Here is a 13,349-nt window from a genome sequence, read left to right as displayed (position 1 = left end):
CCTGACAGTGGCACAAAGCCCCAGATCATGGCTCTTCCAGAACTAATACTGCTTATTCTGCTGTAATAAGCTGCAGCCTACAATGGACAGAAAAGCAGATACAATAATGTCAACTGCTTGAAACTTACACTGTGGAATGGAAGATAAAAAACAAAAACAATAACCCCCCCCCCCCCCAAAAAAAAACCACTGTAGCTACTGACAACAAATCCCACAAGTTTTCAAGTCACTTGGGATATCCTGTAACCTGACAAGGAAAGCCTTGATGAAGAAAGAAGACTGATGAAGCATTTCAGCTTTATTTCTGGAAGAATAGTTTTTTCCTCGCTTTTCCTTTAATTTGGAGAATTAAAGGTCTATTGAGAAGGTAAAAGGGACAAAATTGGTTCATGTTCTTAAAATTTGTTCCATTCTTCCTTAATTTCTCCTTTTGTTCCTATCTAACATTCGTTCAAATCTTAGTTCTGATTTTTCACTATTTCTTTCAATAACTGCTAGTGTATCTCACTAGATGACACTAGGTTTTTATTAATTCAGAGAATTCTGCCCTGAAAGCTGGGAGATACAAGTGAAATATACCCTTATCAATATTTGTTTTTAAAGTTTCCCTTTTTAACTTCATAAGGAAGTCATATTTTGCTAACCTGACAGTCCATTTCAGAAGGACAAACACACTATCTAATCAAGTGTAGAATACAGGAAAACTTGCATTTTAAAAGAATCAATCACAAAATAATTTATTTTTAGCTCGTTAGATCACAAAGCTAATCAGTCCCTCCCTTTTACAAGTCTTCACAATGTAGAAGTGATGAAGGAGTTCATGAAAGACCATCAGAACATTTGAAGGTATTAAACTGAGAATCAAAAATGATTTCAGGTTAAACACCTTGTAAAATCCTTTGCCACAAAAAAGTGAAGCCTTATACTGCAGGTGGATACTGGAAAAGATTCTTAGTTTTATCAACAAGTATTTGTGGTCATTTCTGCCATCACACATTAATTTAAGCTTTCATTTAGGCTATTGACAAACTGCTAACAGTAAAATAAGATATTTCTTCAAAATAAGTCTGAGCAGAACAGGATTCTTTGGCCATCTGATGTAGTGTTGCATGATACCAAAATGGCACCAGCCACTCCCACACCTGAAAAAGACCTGTGCAACAAGTTTCATGGCATTCTAGAGACTTCATAATAAGTATCTGGATTTTGTTTTCCTCTCAGGCTTCATCTAGATGAACAAGTGTCCAAGAATAAACTTTTGGGGAACATCTATTTCTTTTATCTTTGCACAAGTACTCATTAAGTAGTAATACTCTACCAGGACACAGGAACTCAGGCTTCACATTGGAGGAGCAGAAAGTACTTAGGCCTGTTTTGGGAACTTCGGTCCTACCACATGAACAAGAGCTGCCCATGCACTATTAGTCACCTCACAAATCACACCCTGATGCACATAAGGAAACTACAGTCAGTGCTAGTTAATTTAATGTCAGGCTGTCAAACACAGAGGTGCAGTTTACTGCTGTGGCAGCAAGGACAGGAATTTCCAGGAGTATTGAAAGCACCTACGGCAGAAGGGTGGTGGGCAAGACAAACTCTCAGAGCCTAAACTAAGACATCCTTGCTTTTGAATCACAGTAAAGTTAGTGTGAACAAGTAAGTGTTGGACCAGACACAAATAGAAACCAACCCAGGTGAGTCCTTTAAAGTGACCTTCATGCTGAGATTTTAGGAAGCTTCATTGTTTTACATACACCCCTAATTCATCTGGACTTGTATTCCAAATATTCTCATACACCATGCCCTAAAAATGCTATAGTCAACCTTCAAAGCAGATAAAGCAAAAAATCCCCAAAATCCCACAAAGGCACTCGACCTTGGAAGAAAAAAACCCTTTCTCCCAGGAAGTAATAAAGTCTCACTTCCAAACATACCCACTCTGCAAAGAAACCATCCCCGCCTTGAAACTTCCCACTCATTCCCTCCATCAGCCCAACTATTCTTCATGTGAGCACAAGCACTTTCAAGACTGCAACTACTGGTCAGGAAACCAATCCAAGCCAGAACTCACCCAGCCAAGGATACTTATTTCCATCCAGACTAGGTCTCTGGTGAGCCCCAACACTAAGGGCAGCCAAGAGAGAAGCAGGGCAAAAGGGTTTCTACTAGAACAATGTTAAGCTTTATGTTCAGGAAACTACTGCCTCAGCATGGAACACATACCACACTTTAAACCCCCTCAATTTACATTTATGTTCTTGACGCTTCTGCACTTCTGCCTGGACTGATTTGTTCTCTTCATGCTGGCTATTCTTCATGCAGCTCCTGAGGTCAGAACCCACTCTGGAACAGAACAGATGAACTAGTGAAACTACATAAAAGAAAAAGGTAAGGGGTGGGGAGGGAAGAGGGAAATAAAAGCAGTGTTCAATATTTAATACTTCTTTAACAAAAGGTGTAGTCCCATACCCCTAACAGACCACCACTAGTAACTGCTTGAGGACCCCTTCCCTTACCAGAAGAGCCACAAGCAAAACCAAAGGAATATCTGAATCAGTTTTAATACCTTCACTAGGATGACTGAACTCATTTTACAAGCTTCTCTACCTACCTGTTCTCAAACTCCTTAGCATTTACAGTTCTGACAACCTGAAGCTCCAGATGCCTCATGTCAGATTACAACTACAATATCACATTTTAGAGCCAGCTCTGCCTACTTCAGATGGCCTTTATCTCCTGTACTGTGGAATAGCACATTGCACACTGAAAGAGTTTTTACCACTGAAGAGATGTAAACGAGAGCAAATATCACTCCTTACACAAATGTAGCACTGGATATACTGCTTATATCAAATAACAATATCAGCTCTACACAACAAACACAGCTCTAACCTTGCCACCCTGAGGAAGAGCAGCCTCTGCTCACTGAAGTAAGCTTCATTACCATTACCAATGAAAGGCTTAAAATACTCATGTTTACAGAAATACAATATTTACAAGACAGCACATTATTTCTTTCTGTAATCACTGTCAGTCTGCAGTGTGCACACATGCTAAAACCCTGGGAATGGTAAGGAAGTCCAGAGGAGTAATTCTCAAGAGAGGCACGTATTCTTGCTGCACTCAGCAATGAGGGTCAAGCAGTGTTGGATTTCACACTAGCTGGATTTCACACCCTTTGAATTTAAGTGCTTCCCCTCCAGGTTCTTCTGTCATTTATTTAGTAGAAAGCAGTCAAGTGTGGCTCCCGAGTTCATTTTTTACTTGGCAAGTCTATTTTCAATTGTTTATCATCTTCAAAAAGCATCACTGATAAGAGGTTTGTTGGAGCAGTGGATGCTCAGTGATAGTGAGCTTTTAAAAAAACATTTGAAATTATCTCACCTCTTTTTATTTAACACTCACTCTGCAAAAATCACAAATGCTACATTCAAGCCCTGACCAGGAAAGAGGATGCTCAGAGGACACATGGGGTGTGTTCCACTGCTCAGGGCATATTAAGACTGAAGATGCAAGCTGCATCCTTGCCAGGTTCTGGCTGTGCAACCCTGGAAATGATCTCCTGAACTTTACAAACTTGTCAATTAACACAGAAAAGCCTCAAGAGGGAAGGACTTCTCCCTTCAGAAGACACTTGATACAAAATGAACACCTCCCACGTGGAATATTATCATCTCAGAAGTTCTGTCACACACATAAGAGGACAACAGAACACACTGAATTGAACTGAAGCATCTTTTTATCCATTTTGGGTTTCCTGAAATTTTGAATCAAGGAATAATTTTCTTCCAATTTTCAAACCTAATCTTCTGTTTGGCAAATGATTTAACAGTAAAGAAAGCTGTTTGAAATAAAGATTGCACCCAAACTTTTACAAGGGGGAAGAGAAACCAAAACAGTAATTGCAGCTCTTCTCTACACTGAAGACAGCACAAATAGAGAACATTTCACAGGGATCTCTGCAGATTAGCACTGATGGTAAGTTAATGCAAGGCACACTATTGCCCCTCTCTGTTTACAAAGTATTGGCCCTGATTAAGGAAATAAGTTACTGGAGTTTTCAAGAGATGTTTTGAAGCTGCTTGGACACTGCTCAAGGAGTATCAACCTATGAATGTACAACCCAGGGAGCTACAAAAACGCAAGGCATTCTTGTTCTGATCCACTCCAAGAAAATGTCCCAAAGGGACTGCAAGTCTCTTCTACCCTCCTTTACTGCAAAGATGATACTGAACTTCTGTTAAATACCTGGTGTACTTTCTGGCATAAAATACCTTGCATTAATTTAGATTTCATAAGATCTTTGACATATGGGCAATGTTTGAGGAGCTTGAAGGAAAACAGGCATAAACTGAAAATTTAAAGTGCTTCACATGTCCATTGCTGAGTCTAGAACACATGGGAAAATACACATCAGAAGGATGCCAGAACAATGAAGTTGCAATGAAAACAAGACCTACACAGCAGAATGATAGAGCTAGCTGTGAAAAGACCCAGGAGAGATCCTGTGAAAAGGCCATGAGATCCTACTGCCACCTTCAAAGGGAAGCAAAAAGAACATCGAGACACACTCTTGGAAGCAGAGTCAAAGGACAAGTGCAACAAACCAGATTCAAGAATGAATGGTCAAACATTGGACTGGTTGCTCAGAGATTCTGTGGAAACAAAAATATTTCCTGAATACAACCCCAACTGATTTCATCTAGCATCAATGCACTGAGTCAGGGGTTGAACCAGGGTACTACAAGAAGTCCCTTCCAACCAAAATTTTATCATTCTATGGCACTATATAAAATGAAGGATATACTTAAACTTCAAACACAAAACATTGAGACTTTTTTCCATCTATATAGTTATAACTATGATGCCCTTAGGACTGAGATTTACTGGTCTCAACACTCACTTCCACACAAGATCTAGAGGCCCTGGAACATTTTTGCAAACTCTCACATACTGATCAGTTCTTCAGCAAATGAACAGATGTACAGTAACTCTCAGCAATCTACTGGGGACCTGCATTTTCAAAGTGGTGGATATCCAAATCCACCCAGTTTTGAAGAGAACAGCATTAGAAAAGCACAAATACTGTGTTTCACTGTTTAGGAGACAGAGAATCACATGTGCTATGAAGTACAAAGATCCACATCAGACACAGTTTCTACAGGAAGAAAAGGAGAAAGCAGTACTGACAAGAGACCTGGCTACAGTTTTTTTTTAATTTGCAGGAGAAAACCCAGGACCACAGTGAGTAAATCTAAACTAATAAAAAAGGAAAAACCTGTCTTTGAAGTAGTAAGGGCTACTGTATGCTCTCTTCTCCAGGATGTTAACATGAAATTGTATCTTGTCCGATAGGCAATAGGAAAGGTGCCAAAAGGCAGATGAAAACTCTCCCTTGGCTGCCAGCACTGGACAGCCTGTTTCAAGAGGCAGCACATCGTACTGACCAACAACTGCACTGGATCAAGCACTTCTAACCAGGAGGAGCCAGACTGGTAACACAGCAGGACAAACATTCAATGCTATCTCCCTCCTTTAAGTCTGGTGGAGATGGAGAAATCATCCCTAAGGATTTGTCTGCACAAGCCACTCAAAACAGATGTCTCCAAAAATATTACAGATGTCAGGCAAGTGAGACATCTAAATATTTGATACTCAGCTCCATCATACTGTCATGGAAGCTCAAATTCTTCATGTAGGTCAAAATACTGGTAGGACAAGGAGAGGATGCAGCTGCTTTAACAGGACAAAACTATTTCCACACACACTACAGGAGCAAAGCATAAAGTAGTCTGGGATCATATAATGCTCCAGGTAGCTCAGAGCAGGCAGGAGTCAACAGCAGTCACTATTCAGCAGGAAGGAGAGAAGACTATTAATAAATATGGAAGGTAGGCAAGGATCAAGTAATCAATGAGTACCTTTTGAGTATTCAGTATTGCCACAGGAAGCGATAAATCTCTCTTCAAAGATCAGAAGTGGCAGTAAGTTAGATACTCAGCAGGAATGCTGGATTACACTAACTTCTTCCATCCTCCAAAAAGAAAAGAAAGAAAAGTTTTAATCATCTGATAATCTTTGACTGAAACTACTAGCCTTTAAAAATTTCATTTTTTTTCCCCCTAACCTCTAATCTGGAAACTCCTGAAGTGCCTCTTCGGGGTATTCTTGCAGTACATACTGGGGAAGCAAAACTAAAGTTTAGATTGCACTTCCACTGCAAATAGTTTAGCACACAGGAGAAAGCTACTGGTTAAAATGTAATACTATTAACTTATGTCATAGAATTATACAACCAAAACTAGGGGGTATTTTTAATTCAGTAGCATTTCCTGCTTTAATTTTAAATTTCTGGATGTTAGAAGTGGTTTCAAGGGAAGAGCTTTGCAAATCAAATACAAGGAGACAGAAAAACTATACAAGTAGCTGAACTAGTTGGCCAAAAATCATTACTGGCTCTACTGCAGTGAAAGGCTCTTCCAGGAGCCAGTCCAGAGAAACCATGTCTCTTTCAACATTAAACAATGGGAGAATTCAATTGCCTGGACAACAATTTTAAATATACAGGGAAGTTTACAACTCCATTTCAAAAGCGTAAAAATGTTTACAAACAGCCAAATGCTGCTAGTAATACTTAGGCTCTTGGCTTCCCTTGAGGAAAGCCTCTACTTACCCCAAAATATTCTGGGGCATGGTTCCATGAAGGCTGAAATCAAACTTGAGGCTGCATTTTTCCACATCCACCTACATGCTATTGCCCTCATGAAGCAAATTCTGCTGACTAGCTCATCACCTGGGGATGCAATTGCCTGCACCCAGGTGAAAGGAGACGAGGTCACAACAATCCCAATGCAAGCCAACCTGATTTTCAAAGGAAGCCTTGACTTTCTACCTCCCTAAATGCTTTGGTGTTTATTCCCAAAATAGCAAGAATTGTAAATTTCCTAGTATAGCTGATAGGCTGGGAAAGAAGGAAAAAATTTCCTTTATCCAACATGAGCATAAAGCAAGCCCTACAAGGACAGATCACTGTCTGTTTAGTCAAGCAGTCTGTCTCCAAAAACTCTAGCAGGAAACACTGTTTAGGGAGAGCAATCAGTCCTGTCTGTGGGTTGCCACACTTATCCCAACATCCAGTCAGGAATTAGGGATCTTTGCCTCTGGACCTGAAAATCCTCTTCTGAACCTACAGTATCTCCAGACACGCTGACCGTAACAGGTTTCCCATCAATTGTGGTGCATTTACCTAATTTTTTTTTTTACTCCTACAAGCTACAGAGTCACCACAAAACTTACTGCATTTACCCAAGAAGCTGGCCTTGTGGCACGGGGAAGCACAACAAGACTGGGCACAGACTGAGTTCTGTGAAGAACTCCAGGGGCAGCAGCAGTGTGACACCATTCACCGTCTCACAAACAGCCAGGAGAAACCAGAATTGCCAAACTCAAGCATCATGTGCTTCTGTTGAAATTACTACGTAGAGAAGCGCGTGGATTATTTGCAAGTTTGCTCTGTAGCTCTGAGTTCTCAAGATTACGTATCCCCTTCCCACCTTTGTAGCACAGAATGTGAAAAAAAACCCTTAGCTTCCAGCAATCTCCACCTAGAGATGCTCAAGCCACCATCAAGCTATTCACTGTAACATCCTGGAGAGCTCAGAAAGTGTCAAACACTTGTGTCAAGTCTCCACACATGAGGCATTAATATAGCTTAAAATGATTGTGTTGTTTACTCCTTCTTCCACAGCTTAATGCTTCATAGTTTAATTCCTGATTAAGTCAGTATTTTACTCAGCATCCAGTTTAAAGCTAGGATCATTGCAGATAATATAATTCCACACAACATACACAAATGCAATATATAAAATGAGTCAATAAATAATTTTATGTAACACAAAATTTTATGGAGCTACGTTTTCTTTACTGGATTCAATAAAAATCACCTTGCTTCACCCTCCGAGCATTTTCCATGCTCAGAACCAGGAAGGAAGAATTCCTCTGCCAATACAAGGACTGTCTGGGCAGCAGTGCTTGTGCCAAGGTCTTTGGGCTGCTTGGTAGGCAGCGAGCTGGACACAAACCAGCAGCTTGTCCTGGCAGCAGAAAAGTAACATTTATCTTTCCAACAGCTCCCCAATGCCACAGCCTCAGACCAGGATGTATTAGTCACAAGTATGGACAAGCATACAGGACACTATCTGACACATCTCCAGCATGTATCAATATCTGCTTGTTTTTCCCCAGTCAGAAGATTTCACTGGTTTGATCATATTCTTGATTAAAAAGGAAAAATCCTAAACCTCTCTCTGTTCAAAAAGAGGGGAGGTGGCTCAAGAGAAGGTGCTATCCATCCTTTTCCTTTAGCACCCCTAGTTTATCACTGAGCCTGACCTCTTATGAATGACAGCTCTCTAAATATATATGAAAAAAAAGTCAGCACCTTGCAGCTGGCTGAAGCAATTTTCAGATTTTTTTCCCCCACAATTTGAATTCAAAGATTTTAAGAAATTAAGAAATACATGACTGCTCTTCATATCAATCCAGTAGTTAATCACCCTCTCTGAGAAAAACTTAAGCCTTTTAATTTGAACTTACCGGGCTACAAATTTGTATTGTTAGTCTGCAAGATTAGAGCAAGCTTATTAATATCTAGTATCATTTTGTCAGGGACATATCTGAGGACTCTCATCAATTCACCTCAGTTTTGATGAGAAGTGGCAGAGTACATGTTTAACATTTTACTGCATGGCAATACAGCTTAGTTTTCCAGCAAATTGGAGATGAATTCCTTTTCACACAGTAATTTTTGGAGGGTTTTGAGTGCTGAGGCCAAAACCATACATATGATTTTGGGAATTACTTAATCCCATCCCACAAGGCAGGCAAGAACATACCCCTGCTTATTCCACTAATGCATTTAAGAACTACATTAGGTTCTTTGTCACAGCATCACCTTGGAAACTTGTGTTTATGCTGTTTATTCACTATGACTGCAAAAAAAAAAAAAACAAAAAAAAAAAAAAAACAAAAAAAAAAAAAAAAACAAAAAAAAAACAAACAAAAAAAAAAAAAACAAAAAAAAACAACAAAAAAAAAACACTTCAATCACTGCTTTCCAGGATACCATGTGCCTTTATTTAAATTCAGCTGGAATACCTTGTTCCCAGTGCACAGCTTTATATGTAGCAGCCTTAGCACACACTGGATCTACTTCACCTGACAATCACAACGGCTGCCTTAGTGCCCAGTGATTTTCCATGAACAAGAAGTTTATCATGAACAAGTTTTAAAAGACATTTTTCACCGACAAAATCATTAAAGAAAACAAACTGACAAGCAATTACTAGTTTTTACTGAATATCCATGGGAACTATTCATTCTGGTACACTCCCAGACTAATCCTGAGCTAAATGGTATTTACTGATACTCAGTACTAATATTAATATATGGTAAGGTCATCAAGACCAAGTCCTTTAACAAAGTCAAGTAATAAATTTAACAACCTCTTGCTATCTTAAAGCCTTAGTTACTGGGATTAACACTTTTCTCTAACTAAATTCTGTACTAAGAATAAATGGGAGAGCAGGTACTAATGTGAACTACGTGTGTGTTAACACCATGCAGAGCTAGTCGAACACCCAAGGTGCTCTGGGTACCTGCCACCCTCCCTGCACAGCCCTGTTCATCCACTCCATCTCCTTTTAGTACTGATACATCAGCACTTCTCTGACCTGGAATTTCACTACTGTTCCAAAGTGCATTGACTATAAAACAGACCTAAATACTGCAGTTAAAAATATTCTGGTGCTGAAAAATAAACCAATATGCCAAGGTAAATGTCTCTCTCACCTCCCAATGTACTCTGGTGAGGGGCAGTTTTAAGTAGTTTTCATGTTTGGCTATGTACTTTACCTGCAGATGTTTGAGACATACACAGGTTTCTAATGATGATGCATTATTAATACAGGGATGCAATTCACATACCAAACAATCCGTGATTTGCCTTCTGTTTTGCCAGAATTTGTGACAAATTTAATGATGTCAAAAGAAATTTTTTTACAGTATAGGAAAAAAAATGCAAAACAAGATTTTCAGTATAAGATGAACTTAACCCTACCTTTACATTTGAGCAAAGATTTCCAGTGAAGCTCTTGAAGCTTCAGAAATTTCATGAGTTTTCAGTTATAGCATTAAAATAAGATGCTGCTGCTAACTGGCTGACATAACAATACATATTTGGGCAGACTACTTGCACTGCAGGTAGAAAAAAGAAATGCCCTGTAGTTCAGCTTGCTGTACTGCTACCATTACAGAAGCCCTTGCTGGTGTAACTGGTCAGCATAGCCTGACTGACCACTGCCCTTGTGCTCTTAAATACTTTCAAACCTTCCTGGCCTCACCTCTTAATATAAGCCCCACACAGCATACTGAAATCTTCAGGTAGCAGACAGCAAACTCTGGGAGGGGGCTCTAAAAAACAAACCTTTACATAAGAAATGTAACTATCTATGACTCAAAACTTCACCTGTAGGGATAGTTAGAGAATAATGCTTCGGGAGTCCATTCTATCAGAGATGCCCCCTAAGTCAATGCACGTTAACTGCGCCATTCTTGAGAGCTGTCTCTGCACTACTTCTCTTTCCACCTGTTAAGAACCACATTGGAAGAAAATTAAGATTTTATAGCTTCCAAGTTTTTATAATACTGAGGAAAACTTCACTTCAATTTACATTAGATAGCCAAACCAAATTGTTCTGGGTAGTTACTTGAATGTTAACATGACCTGAAACATAAAACTCCCTACTCACCTTCTGTTTTTCTGATCTTCTTTTTGAGGTAATTTTTGTTTGTCAGAGATAAACAGATCACTCAGCTGAGCAGCAACTCTTTAGTTTTCATATTAAATATGTCTGGGATAAACATACCTCACTTAATTCCTAAAGACTGATGAATTATTGGAGAGAAGTGGGAGGAGCAGCAGAACAGGGTGTTGTAAATAAAATTTAAATGTCCTTCAGCAGAAAAAATAAACAAACAAACCCAGTATTTTCAGCTACAGTCAGGACAGGTTCTTTCTAAGTTTCAATAAAAAACCTGAAAGAACAAGGGCCACGTATGATCTGAACCATTGTTATCAACGCTAAATATAACCAATAAAAATGGAATTTCCTAGATCTGTGTGTGTCTCTAAGACTATGTAGGTTATAGAGTAGCAGAGCTTGACACTGTATTGACATTTCAAGGTTTAGTACAACAGAGTGAACTGGGCATCTGAACTAAAGCCAAATGGATGAAGAGGGGTTTACAGTTAAGCAAATAAATTAGTACAGTTCAGTAAGTTAACACAAACAAAACAAGCAGTCAAAGCTTTGGTTTCTTTCAGCTCTTGTCAGTGTGTGACCTCACGTGTTCAGGTAAAGCAGTGGCTGCTCTTTATTACACATATTTCTAGAGCACGTACAAGTACATTTGGGATTTTAATGCTTATTACTCCCTCGAGCATTCCCTCTCTGGTGAAGAGGTAAGAGAAACTAAAGTTGCCAGGATGGGGAATTAGGGAATTTTAATGTAAATATAATCAATAATATAGCTGAAAAAGCTAATGCATAAAAAACCATTGGGACAGAGCAGGGAAAGCTATCCAGAGGTCAGTGGAACCTGTTTAAGTATGTAGAATAAGTGCAAGGAATAGGCTGGCTTTGTTCCAAGAACAGACAAGCCTAATAATACTCAACATCCATCTTCCAAAAAAATCTAGAAAAGCAGAAGTTCTTGGACATGAAGTCCTAAGGGGAGGAGAAGAAATTAAATTTTGGAGTAGGCTGTGCACAGAAATTCTTTAACAAGTCAGTAATGCCATATAATTAAGATTTTTTCAGGCAAACGCTGAAAAAAAGAGTCAAGAATAACACGGGTCAGCTTCTGGCATTACAAGACACAGCACTGGGAGTGCAGCAGGCGGGTATCAACCTGCAGCCCCAAGAGCTGGTGAGGATGCACACAAATTAGCTGTGGATCACAGTCAAGATACAGCCTGCTCACATGAAAACAGCTCTTGAAATAGCTCCTTCCCTCAGTAATGCTGCAGGCACGAGTCACCAGCAAACTTAACGCTGTAGTGACAGTTCTCCAAGCTCTGTCCGAAATGGACGAGTCTTGCTCTATTATTTCAGTTGCAGGGCCACTGGAAGCTAGAGGAACTCGAGTTTTGTACCTTTTGCTCAGATATTACTCATCAAAAATACCCCACAAAGTTTCTTGAGCCTTTCTGTGCATCCTAATAACCATTCATGCACAGTGGATGACATTACAACTGAGCTAGCCCTACATATCCAGAAGAAAAACAAAATGGAAGTATAAATCCATCAACCTAGGGAAAAAAAAAAAAGCAGCAAGCATTGCTTTGCCCTTATACTAAAATTGCTTCTTCCTTCAGTTCTGCTGATGTCTTCTACACTGAAAGAAAATGTTAGGGGGATTGTTTAAGTAAGAACAGCCTGGATACAGCACAGAATTATTTCTAATACTCAACGGGCTCCTACAGATTCAACAGGCTCTGCAGAAGATGAATAAAAACTGGAGAATTCGAGATTATATTTACACACTTCCTGCACTGAAACAGAAACATGTACAGTGGAAGTGGTAAACAGTGTTTTAGATGCTTCTGATGACATCTCCGGAGTTTATTACCAGAATTCAGTAACTGGCCAGAGACGAGGAACAGCCATGCACGTATTTAAGGAGAGAAAGGCTCGGCAAAAAAATAGGAAGTCACAAACAGGAAAGCGAGCTCATTCTCACCAACAGGCAAGTCCTAAGGATTACACTGACCGAAGAAGGAACCATACCACACGACAAAACCCTTCTAAGTCATTTCACAAGGTTAACACAAGGCCAAATCCGATACCATATGAATACATATTGTAATGAAATCTAAAGCTAACGTAAGGACAAACAGCAAAGCGCTTGGACACAAAGCATGTGCGGTTTCCTCCTCTGCATCACAAAAAGAATCGGGTTTTGTGCTTCTCCCCCCAAGCAGCACAGACCCATGGAAGGGAGGGAATAACGCCGTCCTTCGCCATGAGATTTCGGGCTCCATCCAAGCGCCCGGCTGCGGAGGCCCGGGAGGCTCCCGGGAAGGCGCCCCTCGAGTCGGGCAGCCGGGCCAGGTCCCAGCGAGTGACACGGCTGGTCGGTGGCTCGGTGGCAGCCCAGGTGCTCCCGATCGGAGCCTGAAACCCCGTGGAGACCCCGGGCCCGAAGTGGGGTGGCGGGGACGGGACGGAGGAGAGGGGGAGGACACAGAACGGCGGGGCCGCCGCTCTCCGGGAGCGGCGCGGGGGGTG

At 40.3% G+C, this 13,349-nt stretch overlaps 1 protein-coding gene across 5 annotated transcripts in view; it reads right to left on the bottom strand.

Moving 5' to 3' along the window:
- Positions 1-13,349, bottom strand: part of CTCF (CCCTC-binding factor) — a 34,695-nt gene that overhangs the window by 20,594 nt on the left and 752 nt on the right. The window contains exons 1-4 of one of the 5 annotated variants that reach the window (XM_062499694.1): positions 10,809-10,835; positions 10,526-10,645; positions 5,922-6,034; positions 2,249-2,343 (exon numbers count right to left, since the gene is read on the bottom strand). In XM_062499694.1, coding sequence (XP_062355678.1) covers positions 2,249-2,302 — 54 coding nt within the window. In that variant the 5' untranslated portion in view covers positions 2,303-2,343; positions 5,922-6,034; positions 10,526-10,645; positions 10,809-10,835. Of the gene's footprint in view, positions 1-2,248; positions 2,344-5,921; positions 6,035-6,127; positions 6,144-10,525; positions 10,678-10,808; positions 10,836-13,349 lie in introns of those variants that run through there. The other 4 variants (XM_062499698.1, XM_062499696.1, XM_062499695.1 and 1 more) reach the window with 4 other exon arrangements.

Source organism: Cinclus cinclus, chromosome 11 (assembly GCF_963662255.1).
Source record: "Cinclus cinclus chromosome 11, bCinCin1.1, whole genome shotgun sequence".
Lineage (NCBI taxonomy): Eukaryota > Metazoa > Chordata > Aves > Passeriformes > Cinclidae > Cinclus > Cinclus cinclus.
The sequence above is the reverse complement of the archived record's forward strand: the minus strand, read 5'-3'. Positions and strand labels throughout refer to the sequence as shown.